The sequence below is a fragment of the Dasypus novemcinctus genome, chromosome 7 (assembly GCF_030445035.2).
Source record: "Dasypus novemcinctus isolate mDasNov1 chromosome 7, mDasNov1.1.hap2, whole genome shotgun sequence".
NCBI classification, from domain to species: domain Eukaryota; kingdom Metazoa; phylum Chordata; class Mammalia; order Cingulata; family Dasypodidae; genus Dasypus; species Dasypus novemcinctus.
This window is the reverse complement of record NC_080679.1, coordinates 97,318,946-97,339,285: the sequence shown is the minus strand read 5'-3', so window position 1 is coordinate 97,339,285 and position 20,340 is coordinate 97,318,946. Positions and strand designations below refer to the sequence as shown.

Here is a 20,340-nt window from a genome sequence, read left to right as displayed (position 1 = left end):
TTTGAGGCACATGCTGAACTATGTATGCAAAATACATTGCCCCTGAGAAACTAAGAAAAAGCAGAAAAAACAGTGTTCAAAGTTCCTAATGCAGTGTTTTCGAATGATGAGAATTGAGAATCGATCTTGTGGTTCCATTCACCTTCAGCAAAGTTTCAATATGGCAACTTTCCTTTATTCTTTAGTATAGATTTATAGCCCCATTAGCTACTTGCTCTCCCTGGTGGCTGAAATAATCAAAATAGCAGGAGCCACACTACTCTGCAGCAGACTTCCTCTTAATAGCTTCCAGGATGCATATCTGAGAACCATCTCACCCCATTTCACAAATACTTCATTCTTGACAACCCACTCTCTCCTTTGCACATCCTTTCACTCAGCACACATATGCCTGATGGAGTTATAAATTCTATACCCAAATTATCTTTCCTCCTATAAACTTCCCCCACATCATCTCTTTGCAACATCCTAAAAAGAATCTCCTCATCTAAATTTTTCAACAACACTTGATATTTAATGATTCTCTGTTTTATGAGTATATCTCAGCAGCCAAGTGACATAGGCTTCTGCAAAAACTAGATTACTGTTTTCTCTGAAATGAATGTGTTTACCATTCACTGATACATAGCTACAGGCACAGGCATAAAGCCCTGTAGGAACCTCAGAGGTCACCAAGTCCACCCCACTCTCACCTCCTTTTGCAGATGGGAAAACACAGGCTCTGAGAAATATTAATGCAGTCCCTCATATTAATACTTATATGGTGTCCCAGAAATGCATTATTTAATCAGTTATTTTTTAAAAACTTGATACATGTTTTCTCATTAAAAAAAAAAAAGCAACTCACAACAGAGAAGCTCCCAGGTTAGTCTAGAGACTCCTACTTAAACCATGGTGTGGATGAAGGATGTGGTACAAGTTGAAGGAAGAACAGGAGAAAGAAGACATTCCCACTTCCTTGCCTGGGTCCACGGGAAGCTCCATCCTTGAACATCTGGCTAACTGCTTCTGTAGCATTCCTTTTCCCCTCCACCCACCACAAACTCCCAAAATCCCCTTAGGGAACTGGTCCTCCCCTTCTAGGCCGTGCAGTCTGGGTGGTGCAGTCTGGGTGGGGCTGGCCTCAATCAATCATGAAGGGTGGCCATTCCCTGGCTTATGCCTGGCTAAAACGTATCATGAGCTCAGTAAGATTCAAGAAACATGTCAAAGGGAGTGGACAAGAGAAGGGCCATCTACGAAAAAAAAGCCTCCTCTTTTTTTCTGCGGGACCTGCCATATTCCTCCTGGACAAATGGGAGCTCCTGAACCACCAGACTGATGCCTAAGCCAGCACACAGAATTGCACACAAAAGAGTCCGCAGGGCTGGGAGAACTGCAGAGGCCTGCACTAACTCCCAAGCTGCTTCATGATTCTCTAACTTCCTCCACCCTCCCTTCCAAAAAAAATTCAAATGCATAAACAAAAGTAAAGAAAAATATATAGATTATTATGAGTACATCACATTTGAACCTAAAGGGAGATTCAAAGTCTATCTGTGTCCACATCAAATTGCAGGAGTTGACAGGCATGGGTGGGAGAGGCATTGCTAGAGCAAGTTTTGTGTACAATCCTGGGGCAAAAGAAGAAAGATGTCTATTCTCCGATGTGACCCACAGGGAGAGAGCTGCAGGCTAAAGCTAAAAAAGGTGGCTTCGCAAGGGAATCTGTGAGTACCAGGCATAATAGAGCCCAGAGGACAAACCTGTGACCCAGAGTTGAGGAAGTCTGGAGTATGGCATGTCTTCATTGGCCAAGAGATGCCTGAGGCGTACTGTGCAGTTTGCACCTTCTAGGTTTTGTCTGAGAAACAGCGTCTTAGATAAGGAAGCAGGGTTCTCACAGCTGATGCTGACAGCAACTGCAGGAGGAGAAGCCTCCTTCCAAAGGCTTGTGGGAAGCAGACATCAATGAGGGGATGTGGCTGAAGACCGTGAGCAGACTCTGAACTTGCAGAAACAGCGAGCAAGATGTCAGAGGGAAAGGTGTGGAGCTCCTATGTCTGCTGGTAGGAAAGATGAACAAGCAAAATGTGGATTTTGAATGTTGATAATTGCCTCATGATATGTTAATGATAATGTCAATGCAGACCCACAGACTGGTGGGACATGGGCAGAGAATTTAATCAGCACCGTGAGAACAAATCAAAACAGTGTCAGTGGAGTGTCCCTATTAGGTAGCTGTTGAACCCTCCAGGGAATTTTTAATTTGTTTCTGTGGACTTCAGTTTTGTTTCGTTCCTTTTCATAATTTCCATCTTTCTAGTGATATTCTGTGTTCCTCTAACATTTTCCTGATTTCTTTTAGTTCTTCGCCCAAGTTTTTCATTAGGCTCTTTGAGCATTATTAGAATCTTTTTTTTTTCTTAAGTCTTTGTCTGGTATGTCCCATGTCAGGCCTCCTCATTGATGGTCTCTAATGTTTTAATTTTCTCCTTTGCCTGGGCCATGACTTTCTATTTCTTTGTATGTTTTGCAATCTTTTGTTGAAACCTGGACATTTAGATATTTTAATAGGTTATCACCACAATTTGGACTCTGAGGCATCTATTCTTTAGGCTTGTATCCAACTAGTCTTATGACAAAACTTTCCTTGAATGCCAAGAGCTAAAGGGAGGAATAAAAGAAAACACCTTTCCCAGTCTCTGCAGACTGACCTGTGGGACGCTCTCCCTCAGGGCTTATCCATGCAATCAGCTGAGGGAAGAGCTCCAGGCCAAAGCACAGGGGCTGCCCAGATCCTGTCTACACAGACTGGTTTGTGTAGGCTGGGAATTCCCCTGCTTACACAGATAGGAATGTCCCCTCTTCGCTAGGAAACAACTTCCTCCTGGTTCCAGTCACCCTCTTGACTGCAAGCCCGCAGTGTTTTGTGGGAGAGTTCCATGAGCATCTACATGCAGGACAAGTTCTGGGATGGTGAGTCCCTCCAGCCACCACCAGACAGCCTGGGCAATCTTTTCTTGATTAGGTGCTCACCTCTACTGCAGTCCTCCAGAGCTCTGAAGATGTTTCTGCCAGTTCTTGCTGATTGTTCAAAGCATTTCTAAAGGGTTGGAGTCCAGAAGCATCCTACTCTGCCATCTGTATCCATGTGGGCCCTCCACCACTTTCTTTTTTTACTTTTTTTATTAGAGCAGGTGTAGGTTTATAGAATCATCATGCAGAAAGTTTTCACACACATAGTTTTCCCTATTATTAACATGTTGTATTTGTGTGGTACCTTTATTACAACTCATGAAACAATATTAGAATCATGCTATTAATGTTAGCCCACTATTTACATTAGGGTTCAATCTTTGTGTTCTACTGTCTATGGGTTTTCCATTCCTTTGTATTTAAAGTGGTTTCTTGTAGACAACATTTGGTTGGGTCTTGATTTTTCATTCACTCTGACAGTCTGTCTTTTAATTAGTGTATTTAAATTGTTTATACATTTATGGTGATTATGATATAGTTGGATTAATAATCTACCATATTTGTAACTGTTTTCTAGTCACTGCCCTTGTTCTCTGTTTCTTTTTTTTTTTTGGTCTTCTGCTTTTCTGGTTTTAATTGGGCATTTTACATTACTCTTTTTCTCCCTTCTCTTAGCATTTCAACTATTCTTTCCTTCTTAAACCTTTAGTGTTTGCCCTAGAGTTTGCAATGTATCTTTACAACTAATCTAACCACTTTAAAATAATGCTATACTGCTTCACAGGTAGTGCTGATACCCTATAACACAATAGAGTATTGTCAATTCCTCCCTCCCTCCCTTTTAACATTGCTGTCACACATTTCACTTTTTTATAAGCTAGCATCACAATATATTGTAGCTATTATTTCACACAATTATCTGTTAGATAAAAATAAGAAAAATAAATCATTCTATTTTACCATCATTTATTCCTTCTTGAACACTCTTTCTTTATGGAGACTCAAGTTTCTAACCTATATCATTTTCCTTCTCTCTGAGGAACTTCTTTTAATATTTCTTGCAGGGCAGGTTTACCAGTGACAAAATGCCCTCAGTTTTTTGCTTGTCTGGGAAAGTTTTTATTTCTCCATCACTTTGGAAGGATACTTTCACAGGACACAGTATTCTAGGTGGGCATTTTTTTTCCTTTCAATGTTTAAATATTTCACTCCACTCTTCTCTCTTGCATGGTTTCTGAAGAGATATCTAATGTAACTCTTATCCTTGTTCTCCATAAGTGAGAACACCACCACCACCAACTCCAGCTTCTTACAAGAATTTCTCTTTGCTTTGATTTTCTGCAGATTGAATATGACATGCTTTGATGTACATTTTTTTTTAGTATTTATCTTGCTTTGTGTTCTCTATATTTCCTGGATCTCTGGTTTGGAGTCTGCCAACACTTTTGGAATTATTACTTCAAATATTTCTTCTCTTCCTTTCTGTTTTCCTTCTCCCTCGGTAGTCCCATTGTGTAAATGTAATACCTTTCATAATTGTCCCACTGTGGGTTTTTTAAAGATAATAAAATGAGCATATTTGTAATCAATAAAGTCAAATTATAACAACGCATGAATGAATACAGCCTTTTAAGAATCCTGGGAACATGTATATTTTTAAAATAAGCTGATCATTAACCCCAACCATCTTGAAACTATGCAGATTTCAGATAGTAGTAAAAAAAGAAAAGCTATCAGGCAGTGTGAAACAGGTATTTTGAGGCAGGGAACCACCCTGGCCCGCCTGCCCTCCCACACCTATGCTCTCTCCCCACCCGGAGGGTGCAGGTCAGTTTCCAAAGCTCTGACTGATTCTCCCCAGCTCATTCCCTATTCAAGTTCAGAAACCACAGCTTGGTAAAGTGCTCCACCATCTGTTTTTTGTGGCTGTCATTGTTGCTTTAAACCAGGCCACAGATGTGGTAATCTTTCAGGGTATTTATAAGTTGGATGTATTTAACTTTTGCCTGTCTGTACCATCTTTTAAATAATCAGCCACTCCCATTTAAAAAAACACCAAGGTCACTATCCTTTTTTTAATACCCTTTACACTTCTTATGTAGAAATAGTAGTTAAATAAAATACTTGAAACTATGAAATTTTTGTTTTAGTGGGTTAGTGTAAACCCTGAGCAGTTTTACTAATGTAGAAATAGTAATATTGGTAATAATACACACAATGCACATTACCTTACAATGCAGATTTGGTATCGTTTCTAAAATAAAAGACATTGGTTTCATTTTCATTTTATGTGGTCGAAAGAAATATTTCCATTGTTTTAAAGTAAATGAATATGACAGCCAATACTACAGTGAAAAATGACCTTTCCTGCCAGAGTGTACTACACAGAGACCAAAAGAACAAAAAATACCCCAAAACTAAGTCACCCTTCAAGCTTTCGAATTTAGCAGAGAATGTAGCAGCTGACCTATTTCTCTCCCACACAACTGTGTTGATAATTGACTTTTGTCCCCCAGGGAAGTGCTCAAATATAATTGAGCAGTACCTGCCACCTAAAGAATACAGTTTCATACACCCAATAATTTCCATAAATACTGTACTTAGCTGGGGACTCAAGCACTCTGCCTTTTCCTTAATTGTATCTCTCAAAGAAGAAATACAATTACCAAAGCTGACTTATTATTATTGATATCTGGGTGAAATAAAAGAAGCATTTTGAATCCTAAGTACCCAAAACATTTCTATGATTAAAATTTATTGAAAAGAATGGCAGTAACCATTATATTGCTCAGACACTATTCTCTAACTCAGTAGCTCTCATCCTAACGTATAACATCCCCACCCCGCCCCCCAGCCTGTGATAGCTGGGAGCCCCTTAGCTTAGTTCAGTGTGGACAAGAAAGCGAAGGTCAGGGGTTTGGATTTCCTTGCAGGTCAAATGGCTTTGCTCCCAAAACATTCAGCTTTCTTACCTGAGCCTACAGCTCCAAAATAACTGTAAATATGATCCACCCCATTCAATACTACTCGAAACACTAACTCAGACATAGGCTTAAGGAAAGGCAAGTATATTTTCATATGCAGACCAACTTCTGCAAATTTAGACCAGGAGGCTACAACTGGAAACCCTCTAGCTGGCATAGAGAATTCGTTGATGAAAAAATTTGAAGCCCATCGCCAAAGACCACATACTGTATAATTCTGTTTATATGAAATGTTCAGAACAGGCAAATCTACAGAAACAGGAAATTAATGGTTGCCTAAGGCTGGGGAATGGAGAAGAGGTGAGGAATGACTGGTAACGGGTACAGGGTTTCTTTCTGAGGTAATGAAACGTTCTAAACTTAGATTGTGCTGATAACAATACAGCCTCTGAATTCCTGAAAGAAAGTACGCCTTCCCCTTCTCTGCTCAAAGCACCCCAAACCCAGCGCTTGAGTTGTTAGCAATAGCACTGGGCCATCTGAGAAGAAAGTAGAAGGAGTAAGTCCATCTGCACAACTTTCTATGCATTTCATTTACTGCTGGTCTTTCCATGTATTAAAAAAGAAATTGCAAAATTTTTCCACAGTGAGTTTTAAAATATTATCATAATATACAGACACAGTGAACACTACAAGTTTAACATTTCTAGTGATTCTGACAGCCCAGAAAATTGCAGGTTCTTTTCATGTTTACATTTACAAAGTATTTGCTCTCAAAACCAATACTACCCCTACAGCAATTAAACAGCAACCCTGGAGAAAGATTCCTCCACCAACGAAAAACATAAATGAGAAATAAAAGGGGCAAGGCTTGTCGTCCAAATGATTAAAGTGAAATCATCAGATTCAGTAGCTGTTGAGAAAGTTTCACAGCCCCTATCTGATTAATGCTTTCAGTACATAATGTACAAATGCTGAATGCCATCCCTTTAGATTCAAGTAATTACCTTTGCTCAGTTTATGTGCATGTTAAGAAAGTATATGACATAGAAAATAGGAAATTTTATAGAGGGGAATGTTTACTCTAGATAAAATGAGAACTATCCCAAGTAACTCCAAAGCAATGTTTAAATTCAAGCCAAGTGTTGATATCTATTTCTGCAAGCAGGTTGCCACAGCACACAATTTATCATTATTGTGACTTCAAAGCAATAAAACTATGCTAAGATAAATCTATAATTTAGCCTTTTCACTAATTTCAGCTCCTCTTTCTTGCCCTATCTCCCAGTTCACATGGTTAAATCATATGGTAAAATGCCAAATTATGTTTTATATAGTCAAGTTCATAACTTATACTGTTTTAGAATGAAGAGCATGTATTCCACCTCATAGCTTTCCTGGTTCATGAAGTACAAGGGCATGTAAGCACACAAAGGCAGGACAATACCGACTGCCTAAATCAGGGTAAGTGTTTATGGGGGCTTGCTGAGGATAACAGTCCAGCTCTTCTTGAAACTTGTCCATTTGATGTACTCTAATTCGGAGAGAGATTATAGAGACGGTGAGTGATCAGGGGTGGTTAAGGCAGGGCTCTGCAAGCTTTTTCATGCCACAGCCCACAGAGGAAACATCTGTGCAACACGTGGGGTTACATGGAAGTAAAGCCATCCAGGGCTCTGCCTCTACCAGGCTGCGCTTCCCTGAAGAACAGATTCAGGCAATCAATGTTTCTGAGGCCTGTGACTCACCGTAGGCACACACACTCCGTTGGGAAGGCAATTCTGGAGAAGGCAGGGCAAGTAGGCACTGGGTGACACTGCTCTAGGAAGCTCCAAAATGTTGCCTCAAAGCATACAGAGACCAAACAGCCACAGAGCAGAACGGGGCCTGCACACCTGGCTCGCGCGCGGTCTGTGAATACTTCCTGGCGTCTTCAGCGAGTGAGCTGCAAGCCCACCTGCTCTGGCTGGGGCTAATGCTTTGTTCTGAGCCTGAACTTCAGAAATGAGACCAAGAAAGAGCCAAACTCTGAGGAAGAAGATGAGCTTGGGCAAAGCCAAGACCAGTCAGGAAAGATGGTTCAGAACCAGATTTGTTTGGCCCAGCTGGTGGGGCGTCTCTACCGCTTACACCTCGGGGTCTGACTCCATTCTCTTCAGCTCCAGCCTTGCTTCCTTCCTCGGTGAAGAAGCAGTATCTGCTCTGACATTATTGGGGTAGCATGAGGTATAAATAAGGGCAGCAGGTCAATGCAAAGCCGAGGGCATGCTTAGCCTAGGTTTCCACACACAGCATCCTATAATTTTCTAGAAAGATTTAAATTTGAATCAAAATTTACCCAACTTTCAAACAAGCAAATTCCTAGACATATAAAATAGTTCAGAGGTTATCAGGGCTAGGCAAAGGAACCATGGGAATTTTGCTTAATAGGTACAGAGTTTCTGTTTGGCATCATGCAAAAGCCTTGGTAATGGATGATGGTAATGGCAGCACAACACTGTGAATGTAATTAATACCACCAAAGTGCACACTTAAAAATGGTTAAAATGGGACATTTTACGTTATCACAATTTTTAAAACTCCAAAAATAGTTATCTAGGTATCAATAAAATCCTACCATCCTAAACTGAAGGATAAATAGTTTTCTCTTTATTCCCCAAAGTAATGGAATTTAGAGAACTCTGTGTGCCAAAAACAGAGACTTAGAGATAAGTAAAAATGAATGTTTAACTGGTTGGGTGCCCAGTAGTTATATTTCTCAATCAAGAGCTACCTAAATTCAGTTCAATTCTTTCAAGCCCAAGAGCAAGAATTAAGCACACTTTGCCATGAGAGGCAGAGTTCCTTCTTGCTCTTATCAGACCTCAATTTGGGAAGATACACTCTACAGAAAATCAGTAAAGGAAATAGGTGTGAACGTTTCCTTAAAGTTCATAGTAACTGGATTACACCATTTTGCAAGGAAGTTCTGCTTACAGATAGAGTAACAACTTCCAACTTTGCTGATGAAAATGACTCATTATAGTCTGCTGTGCAGCCAAAAAATAATAATGGTTGTGCCAGTCCTGGGCTTGCTTCCTCAAGTCCATTTCTGCCCTTCCCCTGCTATGCTCTCTGGCTCAGGCTGTTTCCCAGGCTCCCCCACTGCTGGCTGCTGGCTAGGTCCAGCCAACAAGGGCACTGGCAGAAGACTGGAGGACCAGAGGAAAGGAGAGGCCAGGGTACTGCCCCCATCCACTCTACCGTCATTAGCTTCTTTGGCAAAGGCAGCATCTCCTCTGTGGCTCTTGTTTCCACAAACAGGTCCCAGAGGTTCAACTCCTGCCGGGTGACTCTGGCCCCTGGGATCCAGTAACCGTTTTCCCGACCTTGTCCTTCTAGCCTAGAGGCAGTAGTGGTTTCCTGCTATTGCTAACTTCCAGGTTTGACTTCTCAATTCTCCCTTCACCTGTGTAACCATGTCTCTACATGGAAGTCCCTGGAAGACATTATATCACTGATATAGAGGCAGTGGCCACCGAAGGTTCTGAGGGCAGGGAGAGGAGAAAAACAGGTATAATATGGGGCCATTTTCAGGACTTTGGAATTGTCCTGAATGACATTACAATGACAGATACAGGCCATTATTTATCTTGCCATAACCTACAAAATTGTGTGGGAGAGAGTGTAAACTACAATGTAAACTATAAGCCATGCTTAGTGACAATGCTCCAGAATGTTCTCTTCAATTCTAATGAATATACCACAGTGATGATTTGTTAATGTAGGAAAATGTAAAAGGTGTAGGGAGAGGGGCATATTGGAATCCCCTATATTTTTATGTAATATTTATGTAATATCTTTTCAAAAAATTAAAAATATATCTTTAAAAAACTCAAGTAGCTTTGGTTCCTGGCAAGACCGCGACTGATACAATGACTAGCAAAGAATTTACATTCATACATATAGATGATCATTAAATACACACATATATATGAACCATGCACTTTGCACTATGGAATTGGGATGAAACTACAGTCTCCAGATTTCCAGTTGATACTTTGTCCTTATCAACAACAATTTAGATTAAGTACATTTCCAGGATCTGAAATGAAATGAACTCCGTATGTCCTTTCATGTGTTCACATCTTTGTATGCTTGTTAACCTATCTTGATTATTAGGGATGAAAGGTATTGTGGTGGGAAAACTATGTCGTCTGAGTAAGGGATCCCTGTCTCATTTCCACCACTATCTGTGTGACTTTGGAGAGGCCTTTATGTCCTTGAACCTATGTTTTATTCATCTAGAAATGAGGGACTGAAGTACTTTCTCTCCAATATCTCCTCTTGTTCTAAAATTCTGTGATTCTAAGTTTATGGACAGATTTTGCATATATATATATGACTCTAGGCATATGATTATTTTTAGAGCTATGCACTAAGCATATACCTTCTGTTGATGAATTCTCATTTCATCACAGAAACATGTCTGTAACCAGTGCAAAAATTATATACAAGAATCATTTGCCAACTTGTTTCATTATAGTATCAATATAGTATCTGAATATGTTTTAGATCTATGAATACAGTGTAGGCTCACTGAATTAATTGTAATGATCATCTGATTAGCATACCTTAAAAAAACACAAGGTTCCATGCTCTCAGGTAGATGATTCCAAACATAGCTGCAACAATATCTTCCATTCCACATGCTCTTTTGCAATGTGACCTTGCCTTGCCTCACCCCATCAAAAGATAGTATATTTTCTCTCCCCTTCAAACTGGGCTGGCCCTGTGACCTGTTTTGACCAAGAGATTGCAGTTGAAGAGTTACCATGTCACTTTCAAGACTGGACTTAAGATATGTGCTGCTTCTGCCTTTACTTCTTGGTATGGGAACCTAGCCAACACTCTGTAGGCCCATGTGGAAGAAACCTGAGCCTCATAAATATTTAGAAATGAGATACCTGAAAAAGGTTTAAAATTCAGATTATATAAAGGACTCTACAACTCAATAACAAAAAGACAAACAGCCCAAGGAAAAAATGGGCAAAGGACTCAAACAGCTATTTCCCCAAATAAGGTAAACAAATGGCCAGTAAGCACAAGAAAATATACTCAACATCATTAGATGTTAGGGACATGCAAATCAAAACCAGACTGAGGTACCATTTCACACCCACAAGAATGGATACTATTTAAATAATAGAAAAATAAGCATAGACAAGTATAAAGAAATAGGAACTTCATACATTATTAGTGATAATGTAAAATGGTACAGCCACTGTGGAAATCAATTTGACAGTTCTTCAAAACATTAAACATAGAACTACCACATGACCCAGCAATCCCACTTCTAGGTATATACCCAAAAAGAACTGAAAACAGGTACCCATGCAGACACTCTTGTACACCAACGTTCACAGTAACATTATTCACAATAGCCAAAAACTGGAAGCAACCCAAGTATCCATCATCAGATGAATGGATAAACAAAATGGGGTATATAAAGACAATGGAAGAAGGTGTTGATGTGAGAGGAGTGGGGGATGTAGGGAATGGGGTATATGGGAACTTATATTTTTTAATGTAACATTATGTGTGATCTGTGTATCTTTAAAAGGGGAGGGTAGCGGATGTGGCTCAAGCAAATGGGCTCCCATCTACCACAGAGGAGGTTGAGGGTTCGATACCCAGGGCCTCCTGCTAAAGGCAAGCTGGCCCATGTAGCAAGCTGGCCCATGCGGAGTGCTGGCCCACAAAGAGTGCTGTCCCATGCAGGAGTGCTGGCTCACACAGAAAGCTGATGCAGCAAGATGATGCAACAAAAAGAGACACAGAGGAGAGACAATAAGAGATGCAGCACACCAGGGAGCTGAGGTAGCACAAGAGAATGATTGCTTCTCTCCCACTCTGGAAGGTCCCAGGATTGGTTCTGAGGCTACTCACTGAGAATACAAGCAGACAAAGAAGAATACACAGTAAATGGACACAGAGAGCAGACAATGGATGGAGGGGGGAGAAATAAATCTTTAAAAAAAAAAGAAAAGACAATTTTTTAAAAAGACAATGTAATATTATTAAGCCATGAAAAAGAATGAAGTTCTGGTACAAGGTACAACATGGATGAACCTTGAAGACATTATGTTGAGTGAAATAAGCCAGATGCAAAGTGAGAGCTATTGTATACTTCCCCTTATATGAAATAACTAGAATATGCAAATTCGCACAGATGGAATGTAGAGTACAGGTTATTAGGGGTAGGCAGGAGAGAGAGGGGAGTTAACATATAAAGGACACAGGGTTTCTGTTTGGGATGAAGGAAAAGTCTGGTAACAGATGGTGGTGATGATAGCACATTTTGAATGTGATTAATGCCACTGAACTGTATGCTTGCAAGTAGGTGAAATAGGAAATTTTATGTTGTATATATGTTACCAAAAGTTTTTTGAAAAGATAGACTAAAGAGACAATAACATGAAATACATGATCCTGAACTGGATCTAACAAAAGAGTAGAAAATGTCCATAAGAACATTATTGGGACAACTGACAAAAATTGGAATATTGACTATATGTTTTATATCATAAATGTTACATTTCTTAAACTTGATAGTTGTATCTGAGGTGTTTATGTGAGTATCCTTATTCTCAGAAAATGTATATGGAAGTGTTAAGTGTTAAAGGGGCATGTTATATGCAACTTACTCTCAAATGTTAGAAAAGATCAGATGGATGACAGATAGATAAACAGATAAAATGATATAGCAAATTTGGCAAAATGCTAAGAGTTGGTAAATGCAGGTATCTGGGTGTGTTGGAGTTCTATATATTGTTTCTGTATTCTTTTTGCAACTTTCCTGTACTTTTAAAATTATTTCAAAATATAAAGTTAAAAAAAAAAAAACTGAGCCCCCTGCCAACAGCTCTAGTTGAGTTTGCAGCCAGCAGCCAGAGCCAATTGCCATCCATAGGAATCAGGCTCTCTCGGCCTTCCAGCCATCCATCCCAGTGCCCAGCTAACATCGCATGAAGCAGAACTGGCTGGTTGATGCACAAAATCATGAGAAATAATAAGCTGTTGTTATTGTAAGCCACTAAATGTTAGGGTAGTTTGTCAAATACCAACAAACAGCAAGTGAAATAAAAGATATAATATTGGAGCAGAACCCATGTCTAAAATGTGTCAAGCTAGTTCTGCCTACTGTCTCGGGGCAAAGTCCTCCATCCATCACACCTTCATTCATGCAAATAAATATTTCTTGAACATCTGTGTGCCCTAGACAGTATGCTAGATGCTGACGACACCAAGGAGGGCAAACACAGACAGGTCCCTGTCTTCGTGGAACTTATTGTCTGGCTGGCAGTACAGACATTAACAGAGAAACCTAAGTCCGTGTTAAATTATAATAGGGGCAGTTCTATTGAAAACTGGCACAAGGCACTCTGGGAGTCCCTGGTTGGGAAACTGACTTCACCAGGGAAGACAGAAAAGACTTCCCTGAGGAAGTGAAGACTGAACTTAAGTCTCAAGAAAAATTAGGCAAAGGGGAGTGCAAAGGGCCTATGGCAGGAGGAAGGGGTGATCTGCTCAAGTTATGCATCCAGAGCTAAGAGATCATGGCTCAAGATGAGGCTGGAAAGCAGGTCGAGGCCAGGCAGCATAAGACTTTGCAGTCCTCATAACTTCGCACCCACCAGGTTGGCTATTAATAAAAACACAGAAAATAACAAGCATTGGAAAGGGTGCAGAGAAATCAGAAACCTCATGCATGGTGGAAATGTAAAATGGTTCACCGACTGTGGAAAGCAGTATGGGATTTCCTCAAGAAGTTAAATATAGAATTGCAGATGACCCAGCAATTCCACTCCTAGGTATATATCCAAAGAAATCGAAAACAGGGACTCATATAGATACTTGTACACCAACGCTTATAGCAGCATTATTCACAAAAGTCAAAAGGAAGAAATCAACAGATGAATATGTAAGCAAAATGTGGCACATACACACAATGGAATATTATTCAGCTGTGTGGTGGTTTCAAGCTATATGTATCCCAGGAAAACATATTCCAAAATTTAACCCGTTCCGGTGAACCCACTGTGAGCAAGACCTTTTGCTAAGGTTACTTCAGTTAAGGTGTGGCTCACCTCAATTAGGCTGGGTCTTAGCTATTACTGGAGTCCTTTATAAGTGGAGTGAAGTTCGAACAGAGAAAGCCAGAGGAAAGAGCGAGACACTGAGCACCAACAGAAGCTGTAGAGAAGGGAGAGACCAGGAGACTGCCATGTACCTTGCCATGGGACAAACCAAGGACCGAACATTGCCAGCAGCCCGCCCCAAAACGCCACCATCTTTGGGAAGAAAGTATCACCTTGATGATGCCTTGATTTGGACTTTTTCACAGCCCCAAACCATGAGCAAATAAATTCCCATTTTTTAACCCAAACTATTTCATGGTATTTGCTTGTGCATCCCAGGAAACTAAAACAAGTTTTAGAAAGGAATGAAGTTCTGATATATGCTACAACATGGATAAACCTTGAAGGCATCGTGTTTGGTGAAATAACTAAGGCACATAAGGACAAATAATGATTTCACTTATAGGAAATATCTAGAAATTGCAAATTCATAGAAACAAAAAGTAGATTAGCGGTTGCCAAGGGAGAGGAGGATGGATAGAAGAGGAGTTGTTGTTTGGTGGATACAGTGTGTTTGGAAATTTTGACATAAAATTTTCTTTCAATTAAAAAAAAAAAAAAAAGAGGGGGTTGGAAAGCAGGTAGAGGTGCCGGGTGGAGTGAGACTTTGCAAATACTCATAAAGGCAGGCTTAACTTGGAGAGGTCAACAAATGAATCCCACTGTGATCAGGTTTTCTCTTCCAACCCAGGTGGGGAAAGGACTAACTTGGAGTACTCTACTGCACAAACTGCATGTGCAGAGACCCCCATGGGTATTTCCGTACTTACCCACGTCAGCCTCTTGCCCACTATCTCATACCTTGTTACATTACACCGTATTATTTACATACATCTCTGACTCCATGACTAGCTTCAAAATTCTATGAGTGCAAGGGTTGTGATTTATTTATCTTTTCATTCCTCCCCCACAGCATCTAGCACAGTGCATGGCACACGGTAAAAATTTAATAAATGTTTCTAAAATGTAAAACATGAAAAAATAATCCATTCGAAAATAACCTAGCAGAAGAAAATTCTACAGCCTCCCTCAGAAAGCATGTCCTATTACAGTAATCTTAGGAAAGTCTCACTGTAAAACATCATCCCTCTTCCGATTCTAGCCATTTCTTGAGTTTCAACCCCAGTGAAGACCAAGAACACACCATCCCATTTCCAAAGTGTGTCTCTGTGTACACTTGGAAGAGTAGTACTGGGCCACCCCTAGCTTTCTCTCCTCTCAGCAGCAAAATACTTAATCTTCTCACCTTTCGTCAAAGAAACCATTTAGTTGTTCCCTAGATTCCTTCCAAAACCTCCATATCCCTCCGAAATTGCGGAGGCCAGCAAACTAGAAGACCAGGAAACAAGGTCAGCCTGGCCTGAGGGACTCCGCGGGCAGTCCTTCAAAGAGCAGGCTCTTTCTCAGTCTGCTTGCCTGCGGGCCGGCTCACATGTATGCACACATACATATGTGAGTGTGTGCACACACATCTGTGAACACACTGACATTTTTTACCAGCTGAAAGAACTAAAACTGTTTTATTGGGTAAGTTTGCTGACTGCCCTCTGTCCTCCACCACAGCCCAGTTTTTCCCATCTATAACACATCAAATTTTTTTTAAAGAAGGCTTTTCCTCCATGTATTTATAAATGATATGACAGAGAAATGAGCAGCGTTATTTCTAGTGTTGTTCCCACTGTCTTTTTAATGTGTGAAAGCATCACAAAGACTGTGAAATGTCGCCAAGGAATTTCATCACTCCAGTGTATCAAAAATCCAAATATTAATAATCCATGGTCATTCTACAAATGGGAGGCTCTATTAACATGAACAGCTGTTTTCCTTCTTAAAAGTAGTCATCATTTGGATGAGAACTCTTCGATTTCATTTCATAAGATACTGTTAAATTCCAATTATAAGCCATTTTCATCTCTGGTCAAAGAAATATGAATCCTTCAGTTATTTTTATTGTAACCATTATAGAAATCTATAGTATGCCACTTAAATGGGATTACATGTAGGATACTTACCAAGCTGTAAAGTGCTTGCAAAAATTATGTATTATTTTTGTGCAAAAAATCAGGAAGATTGTGTAATACAATGACAGCTAACTCCTGAGATTAAATTAGACTATTTTATTAAAACAGTCAATCCTATTTGAGAGGGAATCATGAAATACATTTGTCCTAAAAATCTATATTGTTTTCAATTACTCTCCAAATTCCTTAGAGTGCAACACTTTAAAAATTTTAAAGCCAATATATGACAGCACCCTTTGCAAGAACATTATCTCACTTAATCATTTATTGGCATAAATTGAGTAAATAATAAGGATACTAGAAAGAATACTGATTGTTTTGTCTGCACATTAAAAAATAAAGCATTAGTGAGGTGATGGTGCAGATGAACTCAAAAGTTTTAGTCAAATGGTTAGTAGAATCCACTGCTGTACAATTAGTATTTCCAAGGATTTGTAACCAAAACAACCATTACCAAAAATGGACACCTACAAAGTAAACATCAGCAAGACCCCAAGAATTTGCATAACTCAAATTCTTTTCTAAAGATGAACAATGCCTTTGCCTTATCAAATACGAAAATAACCTAAGCACTGCCAAAAGGATAGAATGCACTTTTAGAATGAACCCAACATACATTTATTTTAATCATGCACATGCTTAATGCTCACTGAATTAAAGAGTAGTAACAACTTCCATTTCTGCAGAAAGCAAAATTCTGCTACAATATATATATGCTTCATGGCCCTTTAGGGCCGATCTGGGTGCAATTTTGGGTCCTGCGCCGTTAGTTGTAGATAATGTTTAAATTGGTGATAATCACTAAAGAAACACACCACAGATGCCATTGTAGGTAATAAATACAGTACACAAGACTCCAGACGACCTCGAGGGAAAAGAACTCCCAAGGTCACCCCAGCAGCCCACAGCGAAACCTGGGATCAAAGCTTCTCTCTGCTATGATCAAGGTTCTGCCAGCTCACCCTGAACGTTGCACACCTCCACAGCTTCTGTTCAAAGAGAGGTCAAGGTGACTCTCTTCTGCAGGATGTCTCTAGAACCCGGCAGCTAGGGGTGGTTTCATTTACAGCATGTGGACAGTACGAAAACTAGGACCAATTTCCTGTGTCAAAGCTAATTAGAGACATCAAAGCACCTGGCGCGCCCCGCGATCCTGAGCAGAAACGGCCCACGACAACCGCTAGGAAGGAAACAAACACTAAGCAGTGGCCCCTAGACCCGGGGGACTGAGCAGCAGCCTTCGCTCATTTCGATGAACCAGATCCGGAAGTCCTTCTAAAGTTAAGGGAACCAAAGTCCCAAAGTGACCAAACTTTCCGCTCACTGTGTCTTTCTTTCGACCAGAGCTGGGATATCTCTCCCAAGACTCTGAGAGAGAAGAGGACTCAAACTAGGACAAAACAGAAGAAACCCCGCTATCAAGTCCGGATCAAACCAGGTCGCCCGCCCCCGGGGCTCTGGTTACTTTGCGTTGAGCTACGAGACTCAGAGGTTTCCCCAGGCTTCGAAAGCGCACCCAGAAATATTTCCAGCTCTTAAATTCAACGTCCCTGACCCAAGTCCCGCCGACTCGTGACCACACGCACAGACACAAACTAACTTCCCCGGGAGGCGCGGGGCCGCCGGGACCCGAAGGCTCCGGGGGCAGAGGGGGCGCGAGACAGACGCCGCCCGCGCGCCAGCCGGGGCTCGGGAGAGGCGCGCGCGGCACAGCGCCCGCGGGGCCACGTGCGGCGCCCGGACCCCCGCGCTGGGCCTCCCGCTCCCCGGCTGCCCCAACTCCTCCCCGCCGCGGTCCTCCTACCTGTCTGAGGATGAAGCTGGTCGAAGTGGTGCTGCCATCAGATCTTTTCAACCTGCTCCTCCGGGTGGTGGTGCCGCGGGCTACCTGAACTCGACACACGGTGCCAGAAAGAAGCGCGTGAGCAGAGCGCGGAGCACGACGCCCACCCCCGGCTAGAGTCCGCCTGCGAGCCCGCTTCCTAGGGGCCCCCGGAGCCCGCACTAAGTCTCCTCCGTGAGCCCCCAATACAGCCCCCACCCCCACCCACCCGCTCTAAGCTTGGACCGCCTGAAAGATGCCCGAGGAGAGCTGCCCGCGGGCACCCACCACATCCATTAACAAAGACTCCCAGGGTACGGGGTCCGAGTCCCCGGCATCGGCTTGGGGAGGCTGCGGGCTCCAGGAGAGGGAGCGCAGAGGACTGGACGACGGCGAGGAGATGCAAGGGGAGGAGAAGGAGGAAGAGGAGGAACGGGAGGAGAAAGGCACGCGGAGGAGAGGTGGGGGAGCGCGGGCCGCCGACTCCCGGGACTGGGGGCCCCAAGCGCCGGGCACAAAGGCGGGGCGCTCTTGGGCCGCGGAAGGGGGGAGGCGGGGGCGGAGGGGGAGGAGGGGGCGGTACCTGTGAGGTGGGAGAGTGCGGCCCGTCAGCGTTCGCGTTCTTGGCGTAGGAGGACATGGTTCACAGCGGCATTGCCCGCCGGAGCTCGGTGGGCGGAGGGCGGACAGGGCCCCCGGCGGCTGGGGTGCGGGGCGGAGGGGAAAGGCAGCAGGACTTCCCTGCCGGGCCCCAGGACCCGCGCCGGCCCCCGGACTCCTGCCCGCGCTTCCAAGAGCGCAGCACGGTAAAGCCTCAGAGGCGTTTCCCCCGCTCCCGCAGCAGGGTCGGGGCCAGCAGACGGAGGTCCCGGGGAGGGGGCTTCTCGTGATCTCGCCTACTGGAGCCAATTGGGAGACGCGCTCTCCCACCTAGTGAGCGCCTTACAGCAGAGCTTTCCAGCGGATGAAGGGAGGGGGGGAATCTGGGATGGGGGTGGGAGGATTAAAATAGTCTGCACAGTTTAAAATGAGACAAAGGTGGCATGGTTCATGAATCAGGACTTTGGGAGGGAGGCTGGTGCAGTGTGGCGGGGAGTGGGAAGAGCCGAGCGGGCGGTGTGTGTGTGTTTGCTGCACTGGAATTTTAAAAGGGCAAGAACCGAACCTTTCTTCCGCGACTTCATTCATCAGCGCGCTGTGGTAAAGCTTGGGATTTCGTGATTTGCTTTTTGTCCGTGTTTTTGCATTGTTCGGCAACTCTAGTCTCAGAACCGCGAGTCACACACATCCAGGCAGCTGTGGGAGACTCCGCCAGCTCGAGCCTGACCGGAGAGGCAGCCCCGCAGGAGATGAGCGTGTCCTAAGGAGTTCTGAAGGTCACATTAGACCTGCTAAAAAGCAAGCGTTGGCCAAGTGCCTCCCATTTCTACGCGGATAGCTGTTTCCAAGAGAAGAAACCCATCCCTCAAACCATACACAGCTTTTGCAGTTCCTTGGTTTTCTACTGCAAATACATATAGAAGATTAATTTGAGATCGAAATTAAAACGGGATTGTGCAGAGAAATTTGTGGCTTCAAAAATCAAGAGACCATGTTTACAGGTCCTGCGGAGAAATCATCAATAAACTATGCATAGTTTCTCAAATCATTAAATCAGCCCATCTCCCTTGCATTCTAGGATTTTTTTCATGGAAACAACTACAAGTTTGTTGACAATTGATAAGAAATCTGAGAAATGTTGACGTCCTGCTTGGGAGCTGCGAGGCGTGGGAACCTTGTGTTCTTGGCTGCACTGGTCTGGAGTGGAGCTCGTTGATCTGGGTCTCTGGAGGGAGTGGGTGGGTCTTGATTCAAATACCATAGAGGTTCACCTTTCTTACAGAGCTTTAGTAGATTCCTTTAATAAATGTGTCTTTGTTTGCTGAGCGCCCTTAGGACCACTTCCAAACTTAATGTTTTGTTTTGTTTTGTTTTGTTTTTAAAATATCGTTTCCCAGGTTCCCTGGAGGGCAGATTTTAACAACTCCTTGGCCTTACTGGGGCTGGTCACAGGTGACCACCCACCAGATACTTCTTTTCCATTCCTACCCCCTTCACTTAATCCAGACCTTCATCTCATTAGTTGTCTCCTTGCCTCCCTACACACATGGGAGAGCCCAAGCATGCACACACAAACCCAGGCAGGCAAAGCTATTCTCCTAAAATCTCTTTGCCCAAGTCACTTTTCTTCTTGAAAACTCATTGCTCTCAGTAGCCCACAAAAAAAGATTCAAACTCCCGGGTCCAACAACCACACTCTACCCTCACCCCTTCCCCAGCTTTTCTGGTCACTGCCTTATTTCTCCAACTTCATCGCTCTATACCAACCTTCCAGCAACTGTCAGGTCTACTCGTTATTGCCCAAGCATACCAAATGCAATCTCACCTCACCCCTC

The 20,340-nt window shown here is 42.6% G+C and overlaps 1 protein-coding gene across 2 annotated transcripts in view; it reads right to left on the bottom strand.

The window, feature by feature from the left end:
* The window catches only part of CACNB4 (calcium voltage-gated channel auxiliary subunit beta 4), a 275,941-nt gene extending 256,979 nt beyond the window's left edge, over nucleotides 1-18,962 (bottom strand). Inside the window, exons 1-2 of one of the 2 annotated variants that reach the window (XM_058300916.2) lie at nucleotides 18,489-18,962; nucleotides 17,888-17,971 (exon numbers count right to left, since the gene is read on the bottom strand). In XM_058300916.2, coding sequence (XP_058156899.1) covers nucleotides 17,888-17,971; nucleotides 18,489-18,545 — 141 coding nt within the window. In that variant the 5' untranslated portion in view covers nucleotides 18,546-18,962. Of the gene's footprint in view, nucleotides 1-17,887; nucleotides 17,972-18,193; nucleotides 18,438-18,488 lie in introns of those variants that run through there. The other variant, XM_058300917.2, reaches the window with a different exon arrangement.
* Between the last annotated feature and the right edge of the window lie 1,378 nt (nucleotides 18,963-20,340).